At 58.9% G+C, this 25,361-nt stretch overlaps 1 protein-coding gene across 3 annotated transcripts in view; it reads right to left on the reverse strand.

Annotated features, from left to right (window-relative positions):
• Positions 1-15,957: 15,957 nt before the first annotated feature.
• The window catches only part of NRF1 (nuclear respiratory factor 1), a 56,143-nt gene continuing 46,739 nt past the window's right edge, over positions 15,958-25,361 (reverse strand). For all 3 annotated transcript variants that reach the window (XM_054058477.1, XM_054058461.1, XM_054058469.1), the window contains one exon: positions 15,958-16,130. In XM_054058477.1, the coding sequence (XP_053914452.1) occupies positions 15,967-16,130 (164 nt within the window). In that variant the 3' untranslated portion in view covers positions 15,958-15,966. The remainder of the gene's footprint in view (positions 16,131-25,361) is intronic.

Below are 25,361 nucleotides of genomic sequence, written 5' to 3' on the forward strand. Positions count from 1 at the left end.
GGGTGCCACCCCAGGGATCCCAGGTGCCACTCTCAGGCTCTGGGTGCCACCCCAGGGGTCCCAGGTGCCACCCCAGGGGTCCCAGGTGCCATCCTCGGGGGTCTGGGTGCCATCCTCAGGGATCTGGGTGCCACCCTCAGGCTCTGGGTGCCATTCCAGGGGTCTGGGTGCCACCCTCAGGCCCTGGGTGCCATCCCAGAGATCCCAGGTGCCATCCCCAGGCTCTCAGTGCCACCCTCAGGCCCTGGGTGCCATCCCAGAGATCCCAGGTGCCATCCTCAGGCTCTCAGTGCCACCCTCAGGCTCTGGGTGCCATCCCAGGGATCCCAGGTGCCATCCTCAGGCTCTGGGTGCCATCTCAGGTGCAGTCCCAGGGGTCTGGGTGATATCCCAGGTTTTTGAATGCCATCCTCAGGCTCTGGGTGCCATCCTCGGGCTATGGGTGCTATCCCTGGGCTCTGAATGACATCCTCAGGGTCCAGGTGCCATCCCAATGCTCTGGGTGCTCTCCCAGGATTCTGGATGCCATCCTCAGACTCCAGTTGCTATCCAGGGGTTCTGGGTGCCATCTCTGGGCTCTGGATGACATCCTCGGGGTCTGTGTGCCACCCCAGGGCTCCTGGTGACACCTTCAGACTCTGAGGGCTCCACATCCCCTGTGCCGCAGGGGCACAATCCAGCGCTGGCAGATGCTCCAGCTCCACTCGTGGCGTTCCCTTCCCTCCCAGCTCCATTCCCACGCCGGGTGCCAGGACCTTCCACCCTGGGACCTCTCACCACCCCCATGGGGACCCGACGGCCCATGGGCGCTGCCCCACCTGAAGGGCCCTGCGCGCCCGTGGGGACGCGACACCAGCGCCACAGCCCGGCCCAGGCAGCCATGTCCCATGGGACACGCCAAGTGCCACCAGCACCGTGGCGGTGACCCCGAAGGCTGCGGGGGACACCTGAGCCCTCTCCGCCTGCCCCGCACCGGCTCCGGTTACGGCCGGAATTGTTCCTCCCGGCTGGAAGAAATGCCGTCATGCTGGTGGATCGGTGGCCATTACTAATGCATGGCGGGATGCGGCTGCGCCCCCACCGTGGTCCCCAGAGGGCAGGCGACGGAGAGAGGTCTGGAGAAGGGTCTGCGCTCCCACCTCGTTCCATCGACGCCAGCTCTGGACGTGCCGGGCCTGCTGGAGCGTGGGCGCGATGAGGCTGCGGCCATGGCCAAGGTGCCAAAGGGATCCTGGCCAACGATCCTTGCTGATGGCACCAAGTTGTGTGGCACGGTTAACACGCTGGAGCGATGGGATGCGTCCAGAGGGAAGGGAGGCATCCAGGAGAGTTCAGACAGTGTGAACGTCACGAGGTTCATCAGGCCACGTTCAAGGTCCTGCGCCAGGGTCGGGACAATCCTAAGCACAAATCTAGACCGGGAGGAGGATGAATTGGGAGCAGCCTTGAGGAGAAAGACTTGGGATGCTGGGGGAGGAGAAGCTCCACATGAGCCGGCAACGTGCGCTCACAGCCAAGAAACAACCCCGTGTCCTGGGCTGCATCCGAAAAACTGGGACCAGCAGGGAGGGAAGAGATTCTGCCCCTCTGCTCTGCTCTGGGGAGACCCCACCTGGACCCCGTGTCCAGTTCTGGAACCCCCAGCAGAAGAAGGAGATGGAACTGCTGGAACAGGTCCAAAGGAGGCCACGGAGATGATGTGAGGGTTGGAGCCCCTCTGCTGTGAGGACAGGCTGGGAGAGTTGGGGTTGTTGAGCCTGGAGAAGGCTGCGAGGAGACCTTAGAGCTCCTTCCAGTGTGGAAAGGGGCTCCAGGGAAGCTGGGGAGGGGCTCTGGATCAGAGAGTGCAGGGACAGAGCGAGGGGAGCATTTTTGAGCTGAAAGAGGGGAGATTGAGATGAGATCTTGGGGAGAAATGTTCTCCTGTGAGGGTGGGGAGGCCCTGGCCCAGGTTGCCCAGGGAAGCTGTGGCTGCCCCATCCCTGGAGGGGTTCCAGGCCAGGTTGGATGGGGCATGGAGCCCCTGATCCAGTGGGAGGTGTCCCTGCCCTTGGCAGGGGATGGGACTGGATGGGCTTTGAGGTCCCTTCCAACCCAAACCATTCCATGAGCCCATGACCCTGGCACATCCCAGGTGACCACGATTCATCCTGCAGAGAATGGCATCGGCTCAGAGAGTGTTCACTGCCAAACACGTCTGTTTGCCCCCATAACTGGTCATTCTCACCCATCTGCAGCCAAGGGCTCTTCCTTCCACCTTTGCTCCTTCCCAGGTTTCAGCTCATTTTCCCAGACTCCTCTCTCGGATGCTGGGATGCTGAGCCCAGCGGCTTCACCCCCTTCCCAGACCAAGATCCCCCACAAAGCTGGGACGATCCACCCTGATGGGGTGGAATGCTCCTCCCTGGGCGTCCCGCCTCGAGGTGACACCCAACAGAACGAGCGATGCCAACCACCTCCGTGTCCGTGGGCTTCAACCTCATTTTTAAGCTGGGATTTTGGGGTAGGAGGTTGGGATGCTCTTCCCTGCACATCCACCTCAGGGTGATACCAGCAGGATGAGCGATGCCGACCACCTCCCCATCCCTGAGCTTCCACCCTATTTTTAAGCCAGGGCTTTGGGATGGGGTGGATTTTGCCAGCGCCAGCCTCACTGGGGCCGTAAAACATTCCGGGAGGGCTCCCGGCTAATGGACCTGGGTCGCGCTCCCTCGTTCCTCCACATCAATATTGCATTATCGTTTCCATCCCCGTCAAAGCCTGCACGAGGAGCTGCAGAAAGAAACCGGGCTGAGCCCTCGCGCCAGCAGGGCGGCTCAGCCCGACCCCCTCCGCCTTCCCAGACGCTCCTCCAGGTCCGTCCACATTAAATATTCGGCTGAGGAACAAAAGAAGACGGTGTAAATTTTTAAACAGGGCCATTTGCTCTGCTCGGTTTACGCAGGTTGGGGCCCCAGCGAAGTTTCGGAGCCGAAATATTGATGATGCTGGGGAGAGAGATGAGTCCAGTGCCAAGGAGCCCCATTCCATGCTTGGGTTGGCGTCATGTAGGCCACCCATGGTGCTTTCTGGCTTGGGGATCATCCTCAGGTCTCAGAGATCAGAGTTCCTCCTTGCTTGATGATCATCGACTCTCAGGGATCATGGCCAGGCATGAGGACTATTGCAAGTTCCTCCTTGCTTCGGGATCATCCTCAAGTCTCAGGGATCATCCCTGAGTCCCAGGGATCATCCCCAGTCATGGAGATCTTCTTGAGTTCCTCCTTGCTAGGGAATCATCCTGGAGTCTTGGGAGAGGGTGCGCAAGGTGCCTCCCTGCTTGGTGACCATCATGGGGTCTTGAGAATCATCCTGGGTTCTGAGGCCCATCTGGGAGCTCTCTCTGCTTAGGGACCACCCTGAAGTCTCCAGGACCATCCCTGGGCAGGGGGACCAAACCAGGATCTCGAAGACCATCCTAGACTTCAGGGACCATCCCAGGTTCAGGAAACCACCCTGGGGACCATTCAAGGTTCCTCCCTGCTTGGCAACCAATGTGGGCCCTTGGGGACCACCCTGGGCTCTTCGGAACCATCTCAAATCTTGGGAACTATCTGAGGTGCCTCCCTACTTGTGGCCCGCCCTGGGCTCTTGGACACCATACAGTGCATGCCCTCACTTGGGGACCATCCCAGGATTTGGGACCCATCCTGGGGAACCTCCAGGGTCCCTCCTTTCTCCAGCACCACCTCGGGGTTCCACAGACACCACATTCCCAACCCCGGCGTGGGGCCAAGCTCAGCCCCACACCCTAAGATCCGACACCCTCACCCATCCCAACTCTTCCCTCCTCTCCACTCCTTCTGGGGGGGCTGCTCCCCCCCCCGCCCCCCCAGCAGTTTACAATCCCCAAACCTCTGTTTCCAGGGGGTTTGACCCCCCAAAAATCCCAGGAGGCTCCGATTGGCGTCTCCCACCCTCCTTGGCCGCGGCCTGTGGACACCCGATCCCGTCCCAGCGCCAGCCTGGCCCCAAACTGGTCAGGCTGGTTTGTGGCACTGGAGCTCAGTGCCGCGGGGGGCTGCAGTGACCCCCCCCAATATCTCTGTATTTGCTATAGAGTGTGTGACCTCTGGGCAGGATTGGTGCAATTTGAGGTGTTTGTGTGCAATTGGGAGATTTGGAGTGGATGCGACTCGGGGGGGGGGGGGAATCGTGCATGGTTTTGGGGGATCCTGTCTAATTTTTGGGGTCTTTCGTCTGATTTTTTTTTGGGGGGGTATGTGCAATTTGGGGGTGTTTGTGTGCAATTCAGGGATGTTTGTGTGATTTCAGGAGGTTTGTGCGCGGTTTTGGGTGCGATTGGGGGATTATGTGTGATTTGGGGGGGTTTGGGTGGGTTTGCATATGATTTGGGGGTTTGAGTGTAATTTAGGGGTGTTTGTATCCAATTTTGAGGGGTATTTGTGTGCAACTTGGGAGGATTTGTGTGTCATTTTAGGGGGACAGTCTGTGATTTGGGGGTGTTTGTGTGCAATTGAGGGGTGTGTGTGAAATTCAGAGGTTTGTGTGTGATTTCGGGGGTTCATGTGAGATTTGGGGGTGTTGGAGTGTGATTAGGGGGGCAATTTGGGGGTGTTTATATGTGATTCAGGGGGTTATGTGCAATTCTGTTTGTGTGTGATTTGGGGGTGTTTGTGTGTGTTTTGGGGAGAGGGAGTTCATTGGGGGAAGGATTTAATTTCTGTGGAGAAAATGTAATTTTGAGGCAGGGTAGGGTGGTGTTTGGAGGGGGCTGGGAGGCAGTTTCAGGGGGTTGGGATGCATTTTCGGGGGGCTGGGATGCCTCTTGCGGGGTGGGATGCCGTTTGGGGGGTGGGATGCCCTTTGGGGGTGGGATGCGCTTTGGGGGGTGGGATGCTGTTTGGGGGGTGAGATGCTGTTTGGGGGGGTGAGATGCTGTTTGGGGGGTGGGATGCTGTTTGGGGGGTGAGATGCCCTTTTGGGGGGTGAGATGCCCTTTGGGGGGGGTTAGATGCCCTTTGGGGGGTGGGATGCGCTTTGGGGGGTGGGATGCCGTTTGGGGGGTGGGATGCTGTTTGGGGGAGGGTGAGATGCCCTTTGGGGGGGTGGGATGCCCTTTGGGGGGTGGGATGCCGTTTGGGGGGCGGGATGCTGTTTGGGGGGGGGTGAGATGCCCTTTGGGGGGGTGGGATTCCCTTTGGGGGGTGGGATGCGCTTTGGGGGGTGGGATGCGCTTTGGGGGGTGAGATGCAGTTTGGGGGTGGGATGCCGTCTGGGGGGCGGGATGCCCTTTGGGGGGTGGGATGCCCTTTGGGGGGGTGGGATGCCGTTTCGAGGGGCTGTACCTCTGCGTCCCTCCCCGTGGCTGCCGGGCTGGAGCGAGGGGACCCCTCCATCCCCTCGAGGACACCGTGGGAGCCGTGTCCCCCTCCCAGGCCACCACCCCAGCCACGTCCACCCCCCAGTTCTCTCCCCCTGGGGTCGCCCCCTGCCCCGGCGCCCATCCCCGTCCCCTCGGGGCGGCGGCAGCTGCGGGCGCGGCGCTGCCTCTCGGGTTGCGATGCCGAGGGGGGGGGGAGGGTGGAAAAGGGGAGGGGGGGTCGGGATCGTTTTCCATCTCCCCCTCCCCGGTGGGGGGTGTTGGGGGTGCGGGAAACCGGATCGGTGTCGGGGGGGGGGGGGGTTCAGGTGCGAAGGGTCCGGTGTCCGGTGTCGAACAGCCGGCGGGCGGCCCCGGGGGGGTGGGGAGCGACCATAAAAGCGCCCCCCCGAGGGAAAGGCAGCGGCGGCTGCGGCTCGGCCGCCCCCGGAGCCCTTCCCGCCGCCACCGAGCCGCCCCGAGGCCACGGCGATGGGCGGCCGCCCCGGCGAGGGTCCGGGACGGGACGAGGGGGGCATCTCTGAGCCTCTTGGGACCCCCCCCGGGCTGGGGTGACTATTGTGGGTCCCAGCATCACCCCCTGGGATGAGGCAACGGGGGGACCCACCGCCCCGACGCCACGGGGATGGGCGAATGGGGGGCATCTCTGCCCCAGCGAGGGAGGGAAAGGGGCAGGGGAGGCATCTCTGCCCCTCTTGGGACCCCTTCTCGCTCCTGAGGGTCCCAGCATCGCATCATCTGCCCCCCGGGATGGGGTAATGGGGGGACCCACTGCCCCGAGGCCACGGGGATGGGCGGACACAGTCTCCGCCCCGGAGAGGGACGAGAATGGGACGGGGAGGGTGGGCACTCTGCTCCCTTGGGACCCCACCTCGTTCTTGGGGGGCGATAGGGGATCTCAGCATTCCCCCCCGACGCTGGAGTAACGAAGGGACCCACCGGCCCGAGACCACGGGGATGGGCGGGCGCCGCCTCCGCCCCATTAAGGGAGGAGAAGGGGCGGAGGAGGAATCTCTCCCTCTCCTAGGACCCCCCCCTCCCTCTTGGGGAGCCATAGGGGGTCCAACCATAACCCCACGGGATAGGGTGACGAGGGGATGGATCTCTCCACCCCGAGGCCACGGGGATGGGCGAGAGTGACATCTCTGCCCCAGCGACAGACGGGGAAGGGGGAGAACGACATCTTTGCCCTTCTTGGGACCCCCCCCTCGCTCTTGGGGGGGGGGGCGATAGGGGGTCCGAGCATCCCCCACCCGGGATGGATGATGGGGTAACAGGGGGATGCAACCCTCGGGGTGGGATGTGGGGCTGGGGGGGGCGGCCCAAGGTGAACCCGGCCCCCCCCATCCCCACCCCCCCCCCCCGCCCCGGTCCCGGCTCCACCTTCCCGGGGCACCTGGGCCAATTGGGAGCCCCGGGGGGGTCCCCCCCCTCCGGGCTAAGGCGCTGCCGCCGCCGCTCCCCGACACTTGGGCGATCGCCGGGGCTGCGGGCGGCGGGGGGGCGGGGGGGGCCCTGCCCGTCCTGTGTCCGCAGCCCCTGGGGGACCCCCCGGCCCCGGAGCCGAGGCAGCGCCCGGAGCAGAGGTGAGTGCAGCCCAGGGAGGGGGGGGTCGGGGCTGGGGGGGACCCCCCCGGGGCTTCGGACCCCCCCTTTGGCCACCCCCTTCCCTCCGGAGGCGGACCCCCCCATCCTTGCTTTTCCTCGACGTAAAGACCCTCCCCGACATCGGCTGAGCCCCGCGATTCACCCCCCAATTCATCCCCCACCTGACGGTGCGCCCCCAGCTCTCGGGGACCCCCAAACCTCAGCTGCTGGGGGGGGATGGCAGAAATCGCCTCCCATCAGGCAGGGACCCCTCAAACCTCTGCTGCTGAGGGGGGCGAGGGGCAGAGGTCACCCCCCTGCAGGCAGGGAACCCCCAACCCGCTGCCGTCGAGGGGCAGCGGAGGCGGCAGCGATCGCCTCGCACCGCCACGGAGGAGGTGACACGGACTGGGGGTGTAGCCCATCGCCCACACTCTCCTCGTGGCCAGGGTGGGTATTTGGGGGTTCGGTCGTGTCGTCCCAGGGCAATTTGTCACTGCTTCGCAGCCGGGATGTCACCAAGCTGTGCCCATAACAACGCCCGACTGGGGGCACCCCCCGACCCCGGGTTCTGCCCTGGGGGGGCTGCCCGTGACCCCCCTCGAGGTGAGCTCCCCCCCCTCCCCGTCCCGCTGCGGAGGATGGGGGGACCCCAACCCGCCCCGGCGACACTGCAGTCTCCATCGGGGGTACAGTGGGTCCTGCCCTGGGCTGGGGGTGCCGTGGGGTGGGGGGGGGTCCCCTAAGAGCAGCCGGTGGGGCCGTGGCAGTCGCCCCCAGCCCAAATCTGCCCAGTTTAGCCCTGAAACGGGGCTCCCGGCTGCACCCAGCGGCTCTGTACCCATCCTGGTCCCTGTCTCTGTCCCTGATTGCATCCCCATCCTCATCCCCGTCCTTGTCCCCAACCTCGTCGCCATCCCCATTCCCGTCCCCATTGCCTTCTCCATCCCCATCCCTATCTCCATCCTCATCCCCATTCCCGTCCTGATTCCTGTCTCCATCTCCTTGTCCGCATCTCTATTCCCATTTCTGTCCTCTCCATTCCTGCCTCTGTTCCCACCTCTGTCCCCATTCCTGTCTCCATCAGCATCTTTGTCCCCATCCCCAACTTCATTCCCACCCTCATTCCCATCCCCATCCCCATCCCCATTCCCATCTTTGTCCCCATCTCCGTTCCTGTTTCCGTCTGCAACTCCATTTGTTCCCTCATGCCCAGCTCCATCGCCATTCCTGTCTCTATCCCCATCCCCATCTTTATCCCCATTCCCATCCCATCCCGTCTCTGTCCCCGTCACCATCTCATCTCTATCCCAACCCATCCCTGTCTCCATCTCCATCTGCATCCCCATTCCCATTCCCATCCCACCCCAGCTCTCGCCATCCCCTCGTTGGCGATGTCCGGCGCCCACGGAACTTGGGGTGTCGAGTGCCCGCTCCCGCAGCCCCCTGTGCCGGGAAGACGCGGGCAGTGTCCGTGCTCCCGGAATGCTGCAGTCTGGGCACCATCTTGGTGCCGTTGGTGCCACGAGCAGCCCCGGGTGCCGCCGTGGCCTTTTGGGGTTGGGGATGGTTTTTCATGCCCCAAGGAGCCCCTAAATGGGGTTCGAAGCCCCGGGCACCCCCTGTCCCCCCACCAAAGGTCTCTCTGGCGCGCTCGGAGGCGTCTGGGGCAGCGGGGGCCGGGGGGGGCCCTGGGAGGGCAGCATCCGCAATGCGGCAGCTCCCAACGTCACGAGCCGGGGTGCGGCGGCTGCAGAGGGGCAGTCTCAGCCCCGCGCCTGGGGCTGCCGCAGCGCGGAGGCAGGGGACAAGGACACCCCCAAAGCTGACACCCCCAAACCGGCTGGGACGTGGCACCCGCTGGCGTGGGAAGGGGCCGGATCCTGGCCAGTGCGGTGCTGGGGTCGGCCAACAGCGGGGAATCGGATGAAGCCATCGTTGCCAAAGTCACGCCAAGGATGGCGGGGGGCGTGGTGACCCCTCGCCACCCCAGCTGGGTCCCCCAGGTGAGGACGACAACGCGGCCGATGGGGCTTTGGGGATCCTTCTGTGTTCTCAGGGTGATTTGCCGTGGGGCAAAGGCTTTGCTGTGGGTGAGGGTGCTGCAGGTGGCGGTGGGTGCGGATGGGGGGACACAACTGTCCCTGCTGACGTTGACCCCTCCGTGCTCAACGCTCCCCAAACCGCAGAGACGGCCGAGACAGCCGAACGCCGTTGCTCATCTTCCGCTCCAGATTCGAGGCCAGACAAGGTGCCGGGGGTCAGTGGCCACATCCTTGATGGGGGTCAGCACCCACCACTGGGTCTGGGGCACCCCAAGCTCATCCCGCAGCTGCTTGGATCGATGCGGCCTCGGCATCGCCGACACAAAGGAGACTTTGTGCCTCCTCTGCTGCCATGGCCGCTTGGCACGGCCGAGTGCGGCCCTGCAGGGACAGCATCGCTGCCGCCCCGGGGGACCCACAGCCGTCCCGGGGGGTTTGCAGCCATCTGGGGGGGCTTTGCAGCCATCGGCGGGGGGGCTACGAGCTTCTTGGGGGAGGTTGCAGCCATCTGGATGCTTTGCAACCATGCAGGGGAGGTCGCAACCTTCTGGGGGCTCTGCAACCGTTGGAGAATGGTCTTCAGTCTTTTGGGGCAGGGGAAGCTGGAACAATTTTGGGGAGTCTGCAGCCTTTTGTGGGATCTACAACCATTTGAAGGTGGTCTACAACCTTTGGGGCAGTCTGCAATGTTTTTTTGGGGGAGGGGGGGGCTTCCATCCATCCAGGGGAGTTACAACAGGTTTTGGGGGGGTTATAGCCATTTGAAGCATCTGCAACCATCAAGAGGGTTTGCAGCCATCTGGGGGGTGTGTGTGGGGGGTGTGAAGCCTTCTGAGGAGGAGGTTGTGACGTTTTGGGGGGGTTTGCAGCCACTTAGAGGGTTTGCAGCCTTGTGTGGGGTTTGCAGACACCTCAATGCTTTGCAACCACGCAGGTTGCAGCCTTTTTTGGGGGGGATCTGGCACCATCCAGAGGGTTTGCAACCTTCTGGGGCATTTTGCAGCCATCCAGGGTATGGGAAACCTTCTTTGAGGGGGGGCCGGGTACAACATTTTAGGGGAGTCGCAGCCATCAGGATGGTTTACAACCAAGCAGGAGGGGGTTGGCAACCATTTTGGAAGGTTGGCAACTTTTTTGGGGGGTAGGATTGCAGCCATCGGAGTTTGCAACCTCCTGGGGATGGGAGGGTTTCAACCATGCAAGGATTTGTGCCCATGTGGGGGGGCTCGCAGCCAGCCTGGGGGGCTGCAGCCACCCACCAGCATCCACTCTGGGTCCGAGGCTCCTGCGTTTCCCCACGAGGGCTGGGAAATGGCTTCGAGCGCGGGGCCCGGCATTGCCTCAGCCCCATCCGGTGTCCCCGAAGCCGAGCCGGGGGCTGGATCCTCCCCATCAGGGATTTGGCATCGGGGTGAGCATCTCCCTTTGCTTGGCAGTTTCCAAAGCGTTTTGTAGGTCGATAATCATTTATTCCCATTTTTCCTATTGCTGGAGCACGGGCGGGGGGTGCTCAGCTCTCGCTCCGTGAGGATTTTGAGGGAAATTCAGGGAAAAAAAGGCAGTTGGAGCTCGCTACTCCTGTTCTGTGTATGGCACTGGTAGAATTCACTGTGCAACCCCGCGGTCAGTGAATTACCATAGGGCCATAAACAGAGCAGAGAAAGACCCGCGAGCGCCGGGGCCGTCGCCGATGTCGCCTGGCCCGTTTTGGCACTAGCACATTTTTGCTTTTATTTGTAGCTTTTGAGCAATTATGTGTAGTGCCAATATGGGAGAAGGCAGAGAGAGCAGCGCCGGGGCAGAGGATGGGCGAGCTGGGAGTGAGGGGTGCGGCTGGGGACGAGGAACCCACCTCAAATTTGCGGGGTGATGGAGGAATGCCCATCAGACCCCATCCACGGAGCCATCCGAGGGGCTTCATCCCAATGTGGGGTCCAAGCCAGTGGAGGCATCTCAACCAGGCTGTGACCATCAGCATGGGCCCACGGTGGTGGCATCTGCCGAGGGTTGAGCCAAACGTCGCCCCAGGAGTCCACAGGTGCCGCGCTTGGGCTTTCCTGGCTGGAGAGGTGAAATTGTCTTTATTTTCCTGTTCTCTTGCAGCATTCCAGATCCAGCGCCGCCTGTCCCCCCCACCCCGTCTGCACGCCGGGGCCTGGCTGCTGCAACGGTGCCGGCAGTGCCGGCGGTGCCCGGCCCCGGGGCTGCCTTTGGCAATGGTAGAACTCACACTGGTGCGGTAGCAGGATCCGGTGGTTCTAGACTTGCCAACTACAGCCCCAGGGAACCGCCACGGACATGGGCACCAGCACCCATGGGTGCAGGCGGACACACCCTTGCTCTAGGAGGGCTCTGGGATGGGGCTCATGGAGTCCTGCTCTATCCCATATGGATCTGGGGGGGATCCAGTGCCCCCCACTCATCCAGGGCTCTGCTGTTGAGTTGGGAGTGGGCTGATGGTGTCCTGCTCCATTCCATACAGATCTGGGGGGGATCCAGTGGCCCCCACTCATCCATGGTGCTGCTGTCGGGCTGGAAGGGGCTCATGGGGTCCTGGTCCATCCCATATGGATCTGGGGGGGATCCAATGTCCCCAAACCCACCCAAGGCTCTGCTGTTGAGTTGGGAAGGGGCTCATGGGATCCTGCTCCATCCAGTATGGATCTGGGGGGATGCAGTGCTGCTCCTTTGTCTAGAGTGCTGCTGTTAGGCTGGAAGGGGCTCATGGGGTCCTGCTCCATCCCATACAGATCTGGGGGCTGCAGCAGGTGTCGGTGCACGTGGGGCACAGGGGATGGTGATGCTGAGCCTCCGTGGAGGGGGGTCCGGCACCCTCTGGGTGTCCCCGTGGCATTGAACATGGGGACCTGCTGGATACCAGGCACCAGCCCCGCATCCCTGTGTGACTCCAGGCTGATCCAGCCCCACGACACTGGGAGGGGCATTAGGTCTGGCCCCCGGTCTCGAATCTGGGGAAACTGAGGCACTGGTGAAGCTGCTGGTGGTGGCGGTCGCCACATCCCTGGCTCAAAAAGGACGGCGACAACGTTGGAGGACAGCGTGGGAGGGGGCCACTCCGGCTGCTGTGTGTGGGCCCCGGGGTGTGGGGGGCGGTCAGGGTATGTAGGGCAGCGCCGGGCGATTACCGGGCTTTCGGCGTAAGCCCGCAGAGATTGGATCACGCGGGATTAGGCTGCACGCTCAAACCATCCTCGTGCGCCGGGGGGCGGGGAGCAGCGGACGGGGTCCCCATCGCCTGCTGGGGGTGGACACAGACTGTCTGTCCGTCCATCCATCCGTCTGGTCAGCTGGACGGCAAACATCCCTCCTCCCACCCATCCCGCTCTCCAGCCATCGAGTCCATCTTCCCATCCACCACTCCAGCCACCCATTCGTCTGTCTGTCTAGGCAGCCATTGCTCCCTTTACCAGTCTGTCTGTCCATCCATCGATCTGTCCATCCATCTGTTCAGGCAGCCACTGCTCCATATACCAGTTTGTCCATCCATCCGTCTATGCATCTATCCATGCATCCATCCATCCATTCATCTGTCTCTTCAGCCAGCCATTGCTCCATGCAGCAGTCCGTCCATCCATCCATCCATCCATCCATCCATCCGCTTCTTCAGCCACCCATTGCTCCATGTACTAGTCCATCCATCCAACCGTCTGTCCATCCATTCATCTGTCCATCTGTCTTTCTCTCCAGCCAGGCAGCCACTGACCCATCCACCAGTCTGTCCGTCTGTCCCTCCCTCCCCCCAGGCTGGGGGGCAGAGGGTCACTCCCAGCCCCCCAGCCCCTCCCCCCTGCCCCTCCCCCTCAGGCTCCACCCCCAGCCCCCAAAAGGGACTCAGGACCCCCATCCTGTCCCCCCCCAAGCTGCAGCAGCTGGGGTCACCTCGAACACCCAGCAGCACTAGTGGGGCCAAATCCTGCAATTTGGAGGGCAAATTCTGCAATTTGGAGGGCCAATCCTGCAATTTTGGGGTCAAATCCTGCAATTTGGAGGGGAAATCCTGCAATTTGGAGAGCCAATCCTGCTATTTAGGGCCAAATCCAGCATTTCAGGGCCAAATCCTGTATTTCAGTGTCAAATCCTGGAATTTGGGGGTCAAATCCTGATTTTTTGGGGCCAAATTCCAAATTTGTGGGTCAAATCCTGTAATTTCAGGGCCAAATCCTGCAATTTTGGGTTCAAATCCTGCCTTTTGGAGCCTGTCCTGGGCAAGGCAGCACTGGGATGGGGGGCAGAGGCAGCACACTCTGCTGGGCCAGGCACAGGAGCTCCCGCTGCCCAGGGACCCCCACATTGCACCCAGGGTGGGAAGGGAGCAGGATCCGGCCAGGAAGAACAAAGCGGAGCCACAGCGGGAGGCCCCGACCTGCTTATTAAAGCCCGATTAGCAAAGATTAAAGCCTGGCAGTAGCGTCTGCCACACCAAGCGCTTCCCCTGCAGCGATTCTGCCTGATCCGGGGCCCCTCCGGGTCACCCAGCGATGCCGGGGGAGCACCTGGACCCCCAGGTCACCCTCCCCGCATCGTTTGTGTCTGGGGAGATCGAGCTCGGCTGAGGACGCCCAGCACCCATAGGGAAAGCAGTCTCATTCCCTCTGTTCTTCCTCCGCTCTCTTTCTGGCCCCGCAGGATTCCCCGGGATGAGCAGTCCCGTGATGGCTTTCCAATAAAGCTGCTGAACCCCATCGCTGCGTTTCCCAGCTCCTCCTTGGGTTTGCGCCCCAAATCATGCCCTCTCAGCTGGAAATGGAAGGATTTTGACCCAAAAGTGGGCTCAGCCCTGGGGTGGGAGCGCGCAGCGATGCTCCAGCAGCCCCGTGGCTTCCCCCTCAGCCCCAGATCGCGCCTGGGAGAGTCAAAAGGAATGAGAGAAATGGCACAAAGGAAGAATTAAGCCACAAAATCACACTTCTCCTCCTCTCCAGCCCTGATGGCGCAGTGGGAGCGGAGCTGGCATGGGGAGGAATGGTGGGACACCCCAAAACCCCGGCAGGTGCCCCAAAAGAGGGGAGCAGACACAGGGGTGGACACATCCGTAACAATTTATTGGATGAGGCAATAACAGACACCGGGAAAACAGGGGGGGCCATGCTCTGCTACTTGCCTGGTCTTTGTCTGTTTTGGGGGACGGGAGGGCAGGGGGGACCTCTGGGACTAAAAGAACCTCATTTCATTGCCAAAGAAACACCGACTGGAAGCCACCAACATCTTCACAATGACAATAAAAAATGATAATTAAAAAAAAAACAACAAACCAAAAGCAAATCCAAAGTGGAGAACCAGGACAGGCCAAGGGGAGCATCGCCCTTCTCCGAGCAGGGAAATGATGGGTACAGAGAACACCCGGCAGTTTTCCATAAAAAACAAGTCAATGCAAGAGTCTGAGAGCTCCCTCGAAGGCGGAGCGAGATGGGAAGAGCTTTGTTAATAGAAATCATCATTAAAAAATTAAGAGTTAAATACCATGCGGTGCTGTGGCCTCGGCTGGGGCGGGAGGAGGGCTCGGCTGGGACAGTAAGGCTCAGCTCACAGGGAAGCCAAGTCAGAGCTGCCCCCCAGAAACCACTCGCAAGACTTTATTTACCCCTCCTGGAGAGGATTTTGGGTGACGGGGACAAGAGCTGCACAGAGTGGGGCTACTCGGGGGGCGCAGAGGGGTCCCCAAAGGAAAGGGTCTGCATGCTCATCCAGCCCCGCTGCCTTTGAGAGAGGCTTTCCTCGCGGGAGCGGATGCTCCGGGGAGGACACAGGGTCCCAGGGATGGCAGCAGGGACTGGGATGAGCCTGGGCGGCTCTTTGGCAATGAGGAGTCCCAGGAAGGTGTGGGGACGCAGCCCCTGGAGAGGCGATTCCACTCCGGATCCACAAAAAACAGGAAATAATAATAAAACAATAATAATAATAATGAGGAAAAAAATTAGCTCTAAGATGGCAGGTACGTTTCGAGAGCAAAGAACGGGTCTCCAGTGTGCACCAAGGCGAGCCGAAAGGAGTATGGCCACGATGCAGGCGGCAAAGTCAGCAGTGGCCTCATGGGCTCCAGGAGGAGCATTTACCTGCCGGGAGGCTGCCGCCCCTGCAGCCACACATGCGTTTAGTTTTCCCGAGAGAGGAACCTTTTCTGAACTCTTTTCCTTTAGGTGGGTGGTATTTTTTAATATAGAAGTCCACATTAAAATTGGTGAAACTCAACCATCCAAGGATGGTGGAGCTGCTTGCTCAGGGGCGCCCGCAGAGCCTGGGAGCACCCGCGGAGTCTGGGAGCAGGCACAGAGCCTGGGAGCAATGGGTTCAGCACCCATGGAGCTCGGGAACGATGGATTTGGCACCCACCAGAGCTCAGAGCAATAGGTTTGGCACCCATGAGCCCCAGGAGCGATGGGTTTGGCACCTGCCAAGGCCAGGAGCGATAGGTTTAGAGCCCACCAAGGCTCAGAGCGATGGGTTTGGTGCCCACCAAGGCTCAGAGCGATGGGTTTGGTGCCCACCAAGGCTCGAAGCAATGGGTTTCGCACCCATGGAGCCCAGGAACGATGGGTTTGGCCTAGGGTGTCCATGCTCCCTCCTGTGCCTCAATTGCCCCCGTCCTCGCCCCTGCTCAATCCCATCCCGGAGGGGGCTGAAGAGGTTGCTTTGCTTCGTTTTAAATCTCCTCGGAATGAAAGTCCCATCACAACGTGGCTTCACGCTCCGGCAGGAGCAGAGCGGCGCTACACAAATGCACGGAACACACCCTCTCTGCTAGCAGTGTTTTTTCTTTTTCTCTTTGTTTTTTTTTTTCCTTTTAAAAAAAAAAAATGTTTACCAAACCCTTTGCTTCCGAAGCCGGGAGATTCGATGCCACCTGATTGCATCGCTGGAGAGGCGTAAAAAAACTTATTCGCGTTAAGAGACGAGGAAAAAAAAATCACCATGATCCTGGTCTGGGCATCGTCACTGTTCCAAGGTCACCACCTCCACTGCCTGCCCGTCCATGGTGACGGCGCTGTCTGCTATCCTCGTGGTCACAGGTGCCATGGCCACCTGGACGGGGCCGTTGCCTTGGGCCAGGCTGGTCACCACCGTCTGGTACATGCTGACGGGGATCTGGACGAGACCTGCAGAGACAAAAACACACGTTGGAGTGGGGTTAGTTGGGAAGGAAGGAGCAGAGTGAGAGTGGCGCAAGGGATGAGGATGGCGTGGCCACACAGGGCTTTGACACAGGGAGTGCTGCTCCGGAGATGATCCTTTGGATCCTCTGAGCACCCCAGGCAGGAGTAGTGGATCCATCCCGTTCTGGAGTCCTCAGCACAGGAAACATGTGGACCTAGAATCATCAGAGAACCATTTGGTTGGAAAAGACCTTTGAGATCATGAAGTCCAGCCCTACCTGTCCACTGCTAAACCTGTTTAGGACCTGTTGGAACAGGTCCAGAGAGGCCACGGAGATGATGCAACAGCTGGAGCACCTCTGCTGTGAGGACAGGCTGAGAGAGTTGGGGTTGTTGAGCCTGGAGAAGAGAAGGCTGTGGGGAGACCTTAGAGAAGCTTCCAGTAGGGAAAGGGGCTCCAGGAAAGTGGAGGAGGGGACTCTTGGTCATGGAGCACAGGGACAGGACAAAAGAAATGTTTTTGAGCTGAAAGAGGGGAGACTGAGACGAGATCTAGGGAGAAATGTTTTGCTGTGAGGGTGGTGAGACCCTGGCCCAGGTGACCCAGGGAAGCCGTGGCTGCCCCACCCCTGGAGGTGTTCAAGGCCAGGTTGGATGGGGCTCTGGTCACCCTGACTGAGTGGAAGACGTCTTTGTGTGTTGCAGAGGTTGGACAAGATGGCTTTGAAAGGTCCCTTCCCACCCAACCCATTCTCTGATTCCACAATCCTCTGCGCAGAAAGCCAGCGCTCAGGGAAGACACCCACACCCTGCCCAGCAGTGTCCACGCCAATGGCCTCGCTGTGCTGGACTCGCCATCATGGTGCCACATGGGATAGGAGGAGGAGCCCCAAGCAGGTGCTGGCGTGGCCCAGCAGGTACCTGTGCATCCCACCCTGTCAGGTGGTGTTTTGCTGGAAGCAGGGGTTGCTCCCACCAGTGGTTGCCCACAGATAAGGAAAGCATTCCCGAAACACATTTTACACTTGATTTGCCCAGAACTGGGGACCCTGGGACTGGAGAAGGGAGAAATTCCACTTCTCCTCCATCTCCTGTAACTCCGTACGCTCCTCAAACACCTTCCAGCTGCGGTGGCGCATGAGGAGGCTCCCATCGGTGTGCAGACCACAAACCACGCACCCAGCCTGCTCTCCGTCCCAGCTGGGTCCTCCTGCCTTCATGCTGAGATGGGGAAAGGGCAGGTGGGACCAGTGAGCCTCAGTCAAGTCATGCTGGCTCCACCACTGCCTCCAGGCACTCACACACGTATTTATGTGACAAACATCAGAGATGAAGGAATGTGAACCACGTTCCTCAGCCCTTCCCCAAACATGGATGGGTCTGGCAAAGCAGGGAACATCTTCCCAAGGTGGCTCAGCTGCAGAGTGGGATCTGATGCTCCCACGCTGAAGCCAGCAACGCTTCAGGCATGATTTTGGCCACAAAGGAGAGCACTGGTGTGGCAAACGCGGCGAGTCCTGGTTAGCTGGGTAACACCAACCAGGCGAAAAAATGAGGGCCCCGAGGGCATCACACCGGGGATGACGAAAAGAGGTGGAAAGAACAGCAAGGAGCGCTGGTAGTCCTTGGGAACAGCCAGGCAGGGGAACAGCAAATCCTGCAGGAAGCATGGAAATTTCATCTCTCCACTCTGGTGTTTTCCACTTGCATGTACCCACCACCGCCTCAGCTTTGCGTGAAGTAGACAAACGAGCCTGCAAACGCTAACTCGTACACGACATTTTTGAAACTGTTCACACCTCTGCTGGGGAAAAAACACTTTTCAAAGCCAACAGATCCTTCCACCCCCACAGCACAGGCTGAGCAGCCCTGGAAAAGTGTTCACAGGATCATGGAATGGTTTGGGGTCGGAAGGGACCTCAAAGCCCATCCAGTCCCACCCCTGTCATGGGCAGGGACATCTTCCACTGGACTAGGGGGCTCCAAGCCCCATCCAACCTGGCCTTCAACACCTCCAGGGATGGGGTAACCACCACTTCTCTGGGCAACCTGGGCCAGGGACTCCTCACCCTCAGAGTGAAGAATTTCTTCCTACTGTCTCATCTAAATCTTCCCCTTCCAGTTTAAAGCCATTCCCCCTCGTCCTGTCACTCCAGGCCCTTGGAAAAAGCCCCTCCCCAGCTTTCCTGGAACCCCTTTCCATACTGGAAGCTGCTCTAAGGTCTCTCCGCAGCCTTCTCTTCTCCAGGCTCAACCCCAACTCTCCCAGCCTGTCCTCACAGCACAGGGGCTCCAGCCCTCACATCATCTCTGTGGCCTCCTCTGGACCCGTTTCAACAGTTTCATCTCCCTCTTATCTTGGGGACTCCAGAACTGGACGCAGGGCCCAGGTTGGGTCTCCCCAGAGCAGAGCAGAGGGGCAGAATTCCCTCTCTCCCTCCCTGCTGGTCCCACGGCTTTGGATGCAGACCAGGACACAGGTGGTTTCTTGGCTGCGAGCACAGGTTGCCGGCTCATGAGGAGCTTCTCCTTCCCCAGCACCCGAAGTCCTTCTCCTCAGGGTTGCTCCCAATCCCGTTGTCCCCATGTGTTCAGTGACACCATGGATTTCCTCAACCCAAGTGTAGGACCTTGCCCTTGGTCTGGTTGAACCTCACGAGGTTCTCACAGCCCCACATCTCCAGCCTGTCCAGGTCCCTCTGGATCCATCCCATCCTTCTGGGGTGACACCTGCACCCCTCAGCTTGGTGTCATCTGCAAACTTGCTGAGGGTGCCCTCGATCTCACTGTCTGTGCCATCGATGGAGACATTCAACAACACTGGTCCCAGTATGAACCCCTGAGGACACCACTCGTCACATATCTCCATCTCTTTCCAACATTCCGGAGGGTTAAGACAACGAGTTCCTGTTCTAGGCTTCCCCGAAGAAGCAGCACAATCCCTTCTGCTTCAGGTTTCTGTGGCAGAGAGCAGAGCTCTGTCCCACCAAAGGCACATCATTAATAACACGAGGTGGTGGAGTGCCGCGGTGTCCTCAGACGACTTACAGTACAGACAGGAAAGCTTAAGAGTTAATCGTGCTGACCAGGTGGGTGACCCCGGTGGAGCTCAGCACGCTTCACAGCCCTTCAGCACCACTCCTTTGGGAATCTCAAAGCGCTCCGCAGGTAGGGAGTCTTGGGATCCCCCAGCCAAAGGGCTGCCCCATTCCAGAAGGGTTCCATTCACATTATTCTGGTTCACGACCCAGCCAAGGGATCGCTTTTGTGGTGTGATGGTTCAACGCTGACTGCTATGAGCGGTGTGGAAGCAGGAGAACCCATGCCAGAAGGGTTCCATCCATGTTTGAATAGTCCATGGACCAGCTGAGGGATTGCTTTCCTGGTGTGATGGTTGAACACTGACTGCTACGAGTAGCATGGAGTCAGAAGGTACAAAGCTCCCAGAGCGCTTTCCACCAGACTAGAGTTTTAGGCCACAAAACACTGAAATGAGAACTCAGCCCTCTTGAAGACCATCTCCTATCAGACCTCCTGAGGAAATGCAGCCCATCCCAGTTTAAGCAGGTGGTGGCATAGACATGGAGATCTGGCCCGGCATGCACTTAAAATCCCCACTCCAGACCAACAACCCATCCAAGCCTTTTGGTTACTTGAGCTGCTAACTCAAAGGAGATTGCTGGAGCTCTCAAATGAGTCTACAACCCATGGCCAACCCAAAGACCAGAGTCGTTGCTACCCTCATGGACAACAGAGCACACAACACTAAAAACCTGATCCCTCCATGCTATTCAAACACACCCTGGGCATGGTGGGGCTGCTGCCAAAGGTGGGTGCCATCAAAAGATGGTGAGATGTGAAGACCCAAACAGGGTTTTCTTTGGAGAGGATCAGTTTGTGTCATCTTGGAGCGCACAGATGAGCAGGGAAGTCTCTGAGAGACGGCGACAAGCAGATCCCTTTCTGCATGGGATTAAACTAAATCGTCTCAGCGTCTGACGTAGAGGCCTTCCTGCCAGGGGTGGCAACAAACCAACGGAGGAGAGGGCTGGAAGGTCTGCCGTGCATTAACACAGAGATGATCGCCCTTGGGAGGGAGACGACTAAACCACCGAGATACCGTAATCAGGGCCAGGATTGGCCCCACACTGCATCTGCTTCTGCTCAGGCCTGCACCCTGATTAGCCCTAATCGAGCCAGCAGATGTTAATCCAAAGCATGGATTTCAGACCCTTACAACTGTATTAAAACCAGAAAATTCATGAGACCCAAAAAAAAACCACACCGAGTTCTTGGGTCATTGAAGAAGACCCATCTGCAAAGAAGGTGGAGCCATGCTGGGGTGCTCTGCACGGAACTGGGCACGTGGGGAGAGCCCAGGCTGAGAGAGGGAAGAAGGATCCTGTCGGATCACGATGTCCCCTCCTGCACGAGAGGGATGGCAGAGGAGGTGATGAACCAGGCACCAAGGTCCTGCCTCTGTTTACCTGCAGCATAGAACCACGCAACGATTTGGGTTGGAAGGGACCTCAAAGACCATCCAGTTCAACGTCCTGCCATGTGCAGGGACACCTCCCACTGGAGGAGATTGCCCAAAGTCAGCTGGAGAAATCGAGCATTTCAGGAATCCCACCAAACTCAGTGGTGACAAAGGCAGCAGAAAACGTCTCTTAACACAAGCGCCCACTTTAAGATAAGATGAGTTGTCTTCTCAAAGCATGCCCTCCTCTCTCTCTTCCCTCAACCACTGCTAGGGCATCCGTGACTAACTCAAAGGAGATGTCTCCTAGGACAAGATGATAGTTGGAAGGATTTATTCCTTGGAGTACTCCTCACCTGGAGCCCTGTGTCCAGTTCTGGAGTCCTCAGCATAAGAAGGAGATGGATCTGTTAGAGTGGGTTCAGAGGAAGCCATGGAGATGATGCGAGGGCTGGAGTGCCTCTGTGCTGAGGACAGGCTGAGAGAGTAGGAGTTGTTTGAACCTGGAGAAGAGAAGGCTGCAGGGAGACCTTAGAGCAGCTTCCAGTATGGAAAGCGGCTCCAGGGAAGAAGCGGCTCCAGGGAAGCTGGGGAGGGTCTCTTGATCAGGGACTGCAAGGAGAGGACGAGGAGGAATGGCTTTATATTGGAAGGGGGAAGATTTGGGTTGGACATTAGGAATAGCTCATGATGATAGTAGGGAGGCCCTGGCCCAGGTTGTCCAAAGAAGCTGTGGCTGCCCCATCCCTGGAGGCCAGGTTGGATGGGGCTTGGAGCCCCTGATCCAGTAGGAGGTGTCCCTTGGAACTGGATGGGCTTCAAGGTCCCTTCCAGCCTAAACCATTCCAAGATTCTATGACATGTCACAACTGCTACCACCTCTGTCTTTGCAGCCCCTGACACACTGGATCTCTTCCATGTGCAGCGAGGACAGTATCACAAGAAAAGCCTACAATGGTTTCTAACTTTGGCAATGATTAATCTGAAATCCCAGCTCTTCCCTCTCCCGCTTGTTTGGACACAGCCGAGAACTCCCAAGGAAAGGGCGCTGGGGGACAAAGGCAGAGCAGAGACCTGGTCCCCTGGCGGTGGATCAGCTTCACTCCTTGAGCCCTTGTGCCTTACGTAAGGTCCCTCCCTCTCCCCTTCGTGGTGGATGCAGAGCCCAACAACAGGACCTGGATGTGGGCTGAAGTGGATAAAGCCGTGTCCGTTCAAGCTCTGCTCCTACCAAGCCCTCACACAGTCATGCTGGGCCCCCACGGCTCGTCACTCTGAACCCCCCCTGATTTGGTGTGCTGGCAAACACGGCCGGAGCCGCGTCCACCTATGGAAAGCAACGCTCTTCACCGGACTGCACAGACAAGAGCTTAGCCAATAACCCTTTTAAGCTCTGCTGACCGGGCGGCTTTGCTGCGGAGCGAAGGGCACCCCTGATAGGATTAGAGCCCATCACGGTCATCATGGACATAGGAACACAGTTAAAAATAGAGGGAGCACAGCAATCCCAGTGTTGGGATGCACCGTCCTCACCGTGTTTTCTGGAGCAGATTGGTGTTTTAGGTGCAAAGCAGAGATAGGAAACACCTCAGAAATAATTAGTCCGCTCTTCTAATGAGAAATCAAGACATTAAACTGCTCCTTGGGCAGCACAGAACCTCAGGGTTCCTGGGCCAGCACTTTGCAGGGAGGAGTTTTTGCCATAAATACTGACCTGCCTGCTCGCTGCAAACTCTTCCAGAGGCAGAGTTGAGTAGAGAGACCGATTCTTGTCCTTCCTTCATAAACATCCTCTGGGGCCCTGCATGTTCTCTGTGGTTCTACTAAAGGCTACGGCGAGAATAGAGGCGAGGAGCCACCTAGAACTGATGAAATGCTCCTACTTGAATGACAAGAGCCTGTTTTACAATAAAGTCACTTGAATTACAGGCTTGGGGAAGAGCGGCTGGAAAGCTGCCTGGAAAACTGCCTGGAGGAGAAGGACCCGGGGGTGCTGGTTGACAGCAGCTGAACATGAGCCAGCAGTGACCCAGGTGGCCGAGAAGGCCAATGGCATCCTGGTCTGTACCAGAAACAGTGTGGCCAGCAGGAGCAGGGCAGGGATTGTGCCCCTGGACTCGGTGCTGGGGAGGTCGCCCCTCGAATCCTGGGTTCAGTTCTGGGCCCCTCACTCCAAGAAGGAGCTTGAGGGGCTGGAGTGCACCCAGAGAAGGGAACGGAGCTAGGGAAGGGGCCGGACAACAAAGGTTATGGGAGGTGGCTGAGGGCCCTGGGGCCTCAGGTTGCACCCGGGCAGGCTCAGATTGGACATCAGGAAGAATCTCTTCATGGAAAGGGTTCTCAGACCCTGGCCGAGGCTGTCCAGGGTGGTGGAGGAGTCCACATCCCTGGAGGGGTTTAAAAGCCAGGCAGAAGAGGTGCTGAGGGATGGTTTGTGAACAGGGATGGTTGGACTCGACGATCTCAAAGGTCTTTTCCAACCAAGTGATTCTAGGATTCTGTGATGGACTCGGATCTCCCTGGGTTTCACAGGTTCGCAGACTGTGTGAGGGATCACATGTGAACACGGACATTAGCATACACGACAGCGCATTTAGCACTCGGGGACACAGAGCAGCTATTGTCCCAGCAGGAAGGTGAGCCGTAACCGGAGAGTCCCTGGCCTCATCTAAAACCCATTTTCCCAGCATTTTGCAGAGTCGTTCAGTGAGAGCTGCATTGCCACAACACAGCACACATTCATGGACAACCGGCACATCCAAAGGGATGGGCTCTCTCCCCTAGTGCCCCTCTCCCAGCCCCTGTGCCTCTTCACTGGGGGACATCGTGGTCTTAATCCAACAGAGCGACGTGAATGCACAGCCAAGCACAGTGCATGGCTTCTGGAGGAGGACAACGCCTTGGGAAGGCACTCAAAGCTTTACCTTGCACGATACAGGAAGCTGCAGTGCCGGTGCCTTTGCTGGATCCTTACCTTATGCAAGCCCCTGCGCTAGCTACGAGGAGGTAAGCACTCCTAAGACCATGGAACGGTTTGGGTTGGAAGACCTCAAAGCCCATCCAGTCTCACCCCCTGTCACAGACAGGGACACCTCCCACTGGATCAGGGGCTCCAAGCCCCATCCAACCTGGCCTTCAACACCTCCAGGGATGGGGCAGCCACAGCATCTCCGAGCAATCTTTGCCAGGGCCTCCCCAACCTCACAGGAGAACATTTCCTCCTAAAATCTCATTTCAATCTCCCCTCTTGAAGCTCAAAGCCCTTCCCCTCATCCTGTCCCTGCGCTCCCTGATCAAGAGCCCCTCCCAAGCTTTCCTGGAGACCTTTTTCATACTGGAAGCCGCTCTAAGGTCCCCCTGGAACCTTCTCTTCTCCAGGCTCAACAACCCCAACTCTCCCAGCCTGTCCTCACAGCAGAGGTGCTCCAGCCCTTGCATCATCTTCGTGGCCTCCTCTGGACTCACTCTTCTTTTTGCCTGGGGGGAAAACAGGGCCAGACACACACCTTAAGGCCCCTTTTTTCTCTTTTTCAAAGCAAACCCTTCAAATCCAGCTATGAAAGCATCCCTGCTACAAACCTGCGTGCGCCCTTATTGCAGCAGTGTTCAGCACCAGAGAGCTTTGGTGTCTTCTCTATAGGATAGGGGACCTGTTTGGCATAGATCCCCTCCTCCCTTTGCACAGGACAAGCCCATCCTCAGCCAGGTAAGCAATAAATCACAGTGAACACACCACCCAGACGTGGAACATATCATGTGAAGAGCAAGTTTTTACAGTCCACATTCCTCCTTTCCTCACACAGAACCATCTTCCACTACCTGGGCCGCGCAGGTAGGTGGGATGGGTTCCTACCCACCTCTCCTGAGAGAACGTATTTGTGGCATGCTACCGCCCCTGGCAGATTCCTCCTTTTTAAACCCTGCACATCTGCTAATGGAAAAAGGAGCTTGGGCTTTGTTCTGGAGACAGAGGGTGCACAGATGCCCAAGCCATGCCAAGAGAAGGCAGCGATGGGTTCAAGGGAGAGAAAGGATCATAGAATCATGGTTTGGCTTGGAGGGGATCTCAGTTCCAACCCCTGCCATGGGCAGGGACACCTCCCATCGCATCAGAGGGCTTCAAGTCTCATCCAACTGGGCTTTGAACACCTCCAGGGATGGGGCAGCCACGGCTTCTCTGGGCAACCTGGGCCAGGGCCTCCTCACCCTCAGAGTGAAGAATTTCCTCCTAAAATCTCATCTAAATCTTTCCTCTTCCAATTTAAAGCCATTCCCCCTCGTCCTGTCACCCCAGCCTCTTGGAAAAAGCCCCTCCCCAGCTTTCCCGGAGCCCCTTTCCATACTGGAAGCTGCTCTAAGGTCTCTCCACAGCCTTCTCTTCTCCAGGCTGAACAACCCCAACTCTCCCAGCCTGTCCTCACAGGAGAGGGTCTCCAGCCCTTGCATCATCTTCGTGGCCTTCTCTGGACCCATTCCAAGAGCTCCATCTCCTTCTTATGTTGAGGATTCCAGAACTGGACACAGGCTCCAGAAGAGGTCTCCCCAGAGCGGAGCAGAGAGGCAGAATCCCCTCCCTCCTGCTGATCCCACGGCTTTGGATGCAGCCCAGGACATGGGTGGTTTCTGGGCTGTGAGTGCATGTTGTCAGCTCACAGGGAGCTTCTCCTCTCCCAGCACACCAATGGTTTGTCCTGACCCAGATCTAGGACCTTGCACTTGGCCTTGTTGAATCTCATGAGTTTCAAACAGCCCCA

Source organism: Cuculus canorus, chromosome 1, assembly GCF_017976375.1.
Source record: "Cuculus canorus isolate bCucCan1 chromosome 1, bCucCan1.pri, whole genome shotgun sequence".
NCBI classification, from domain to species: domain Eukaryota; kingdom Metazoa; phylum Chordata; class Aves; order Cuculiformes; family Cuculidae; genus Cuculus; species Cuculus canorus.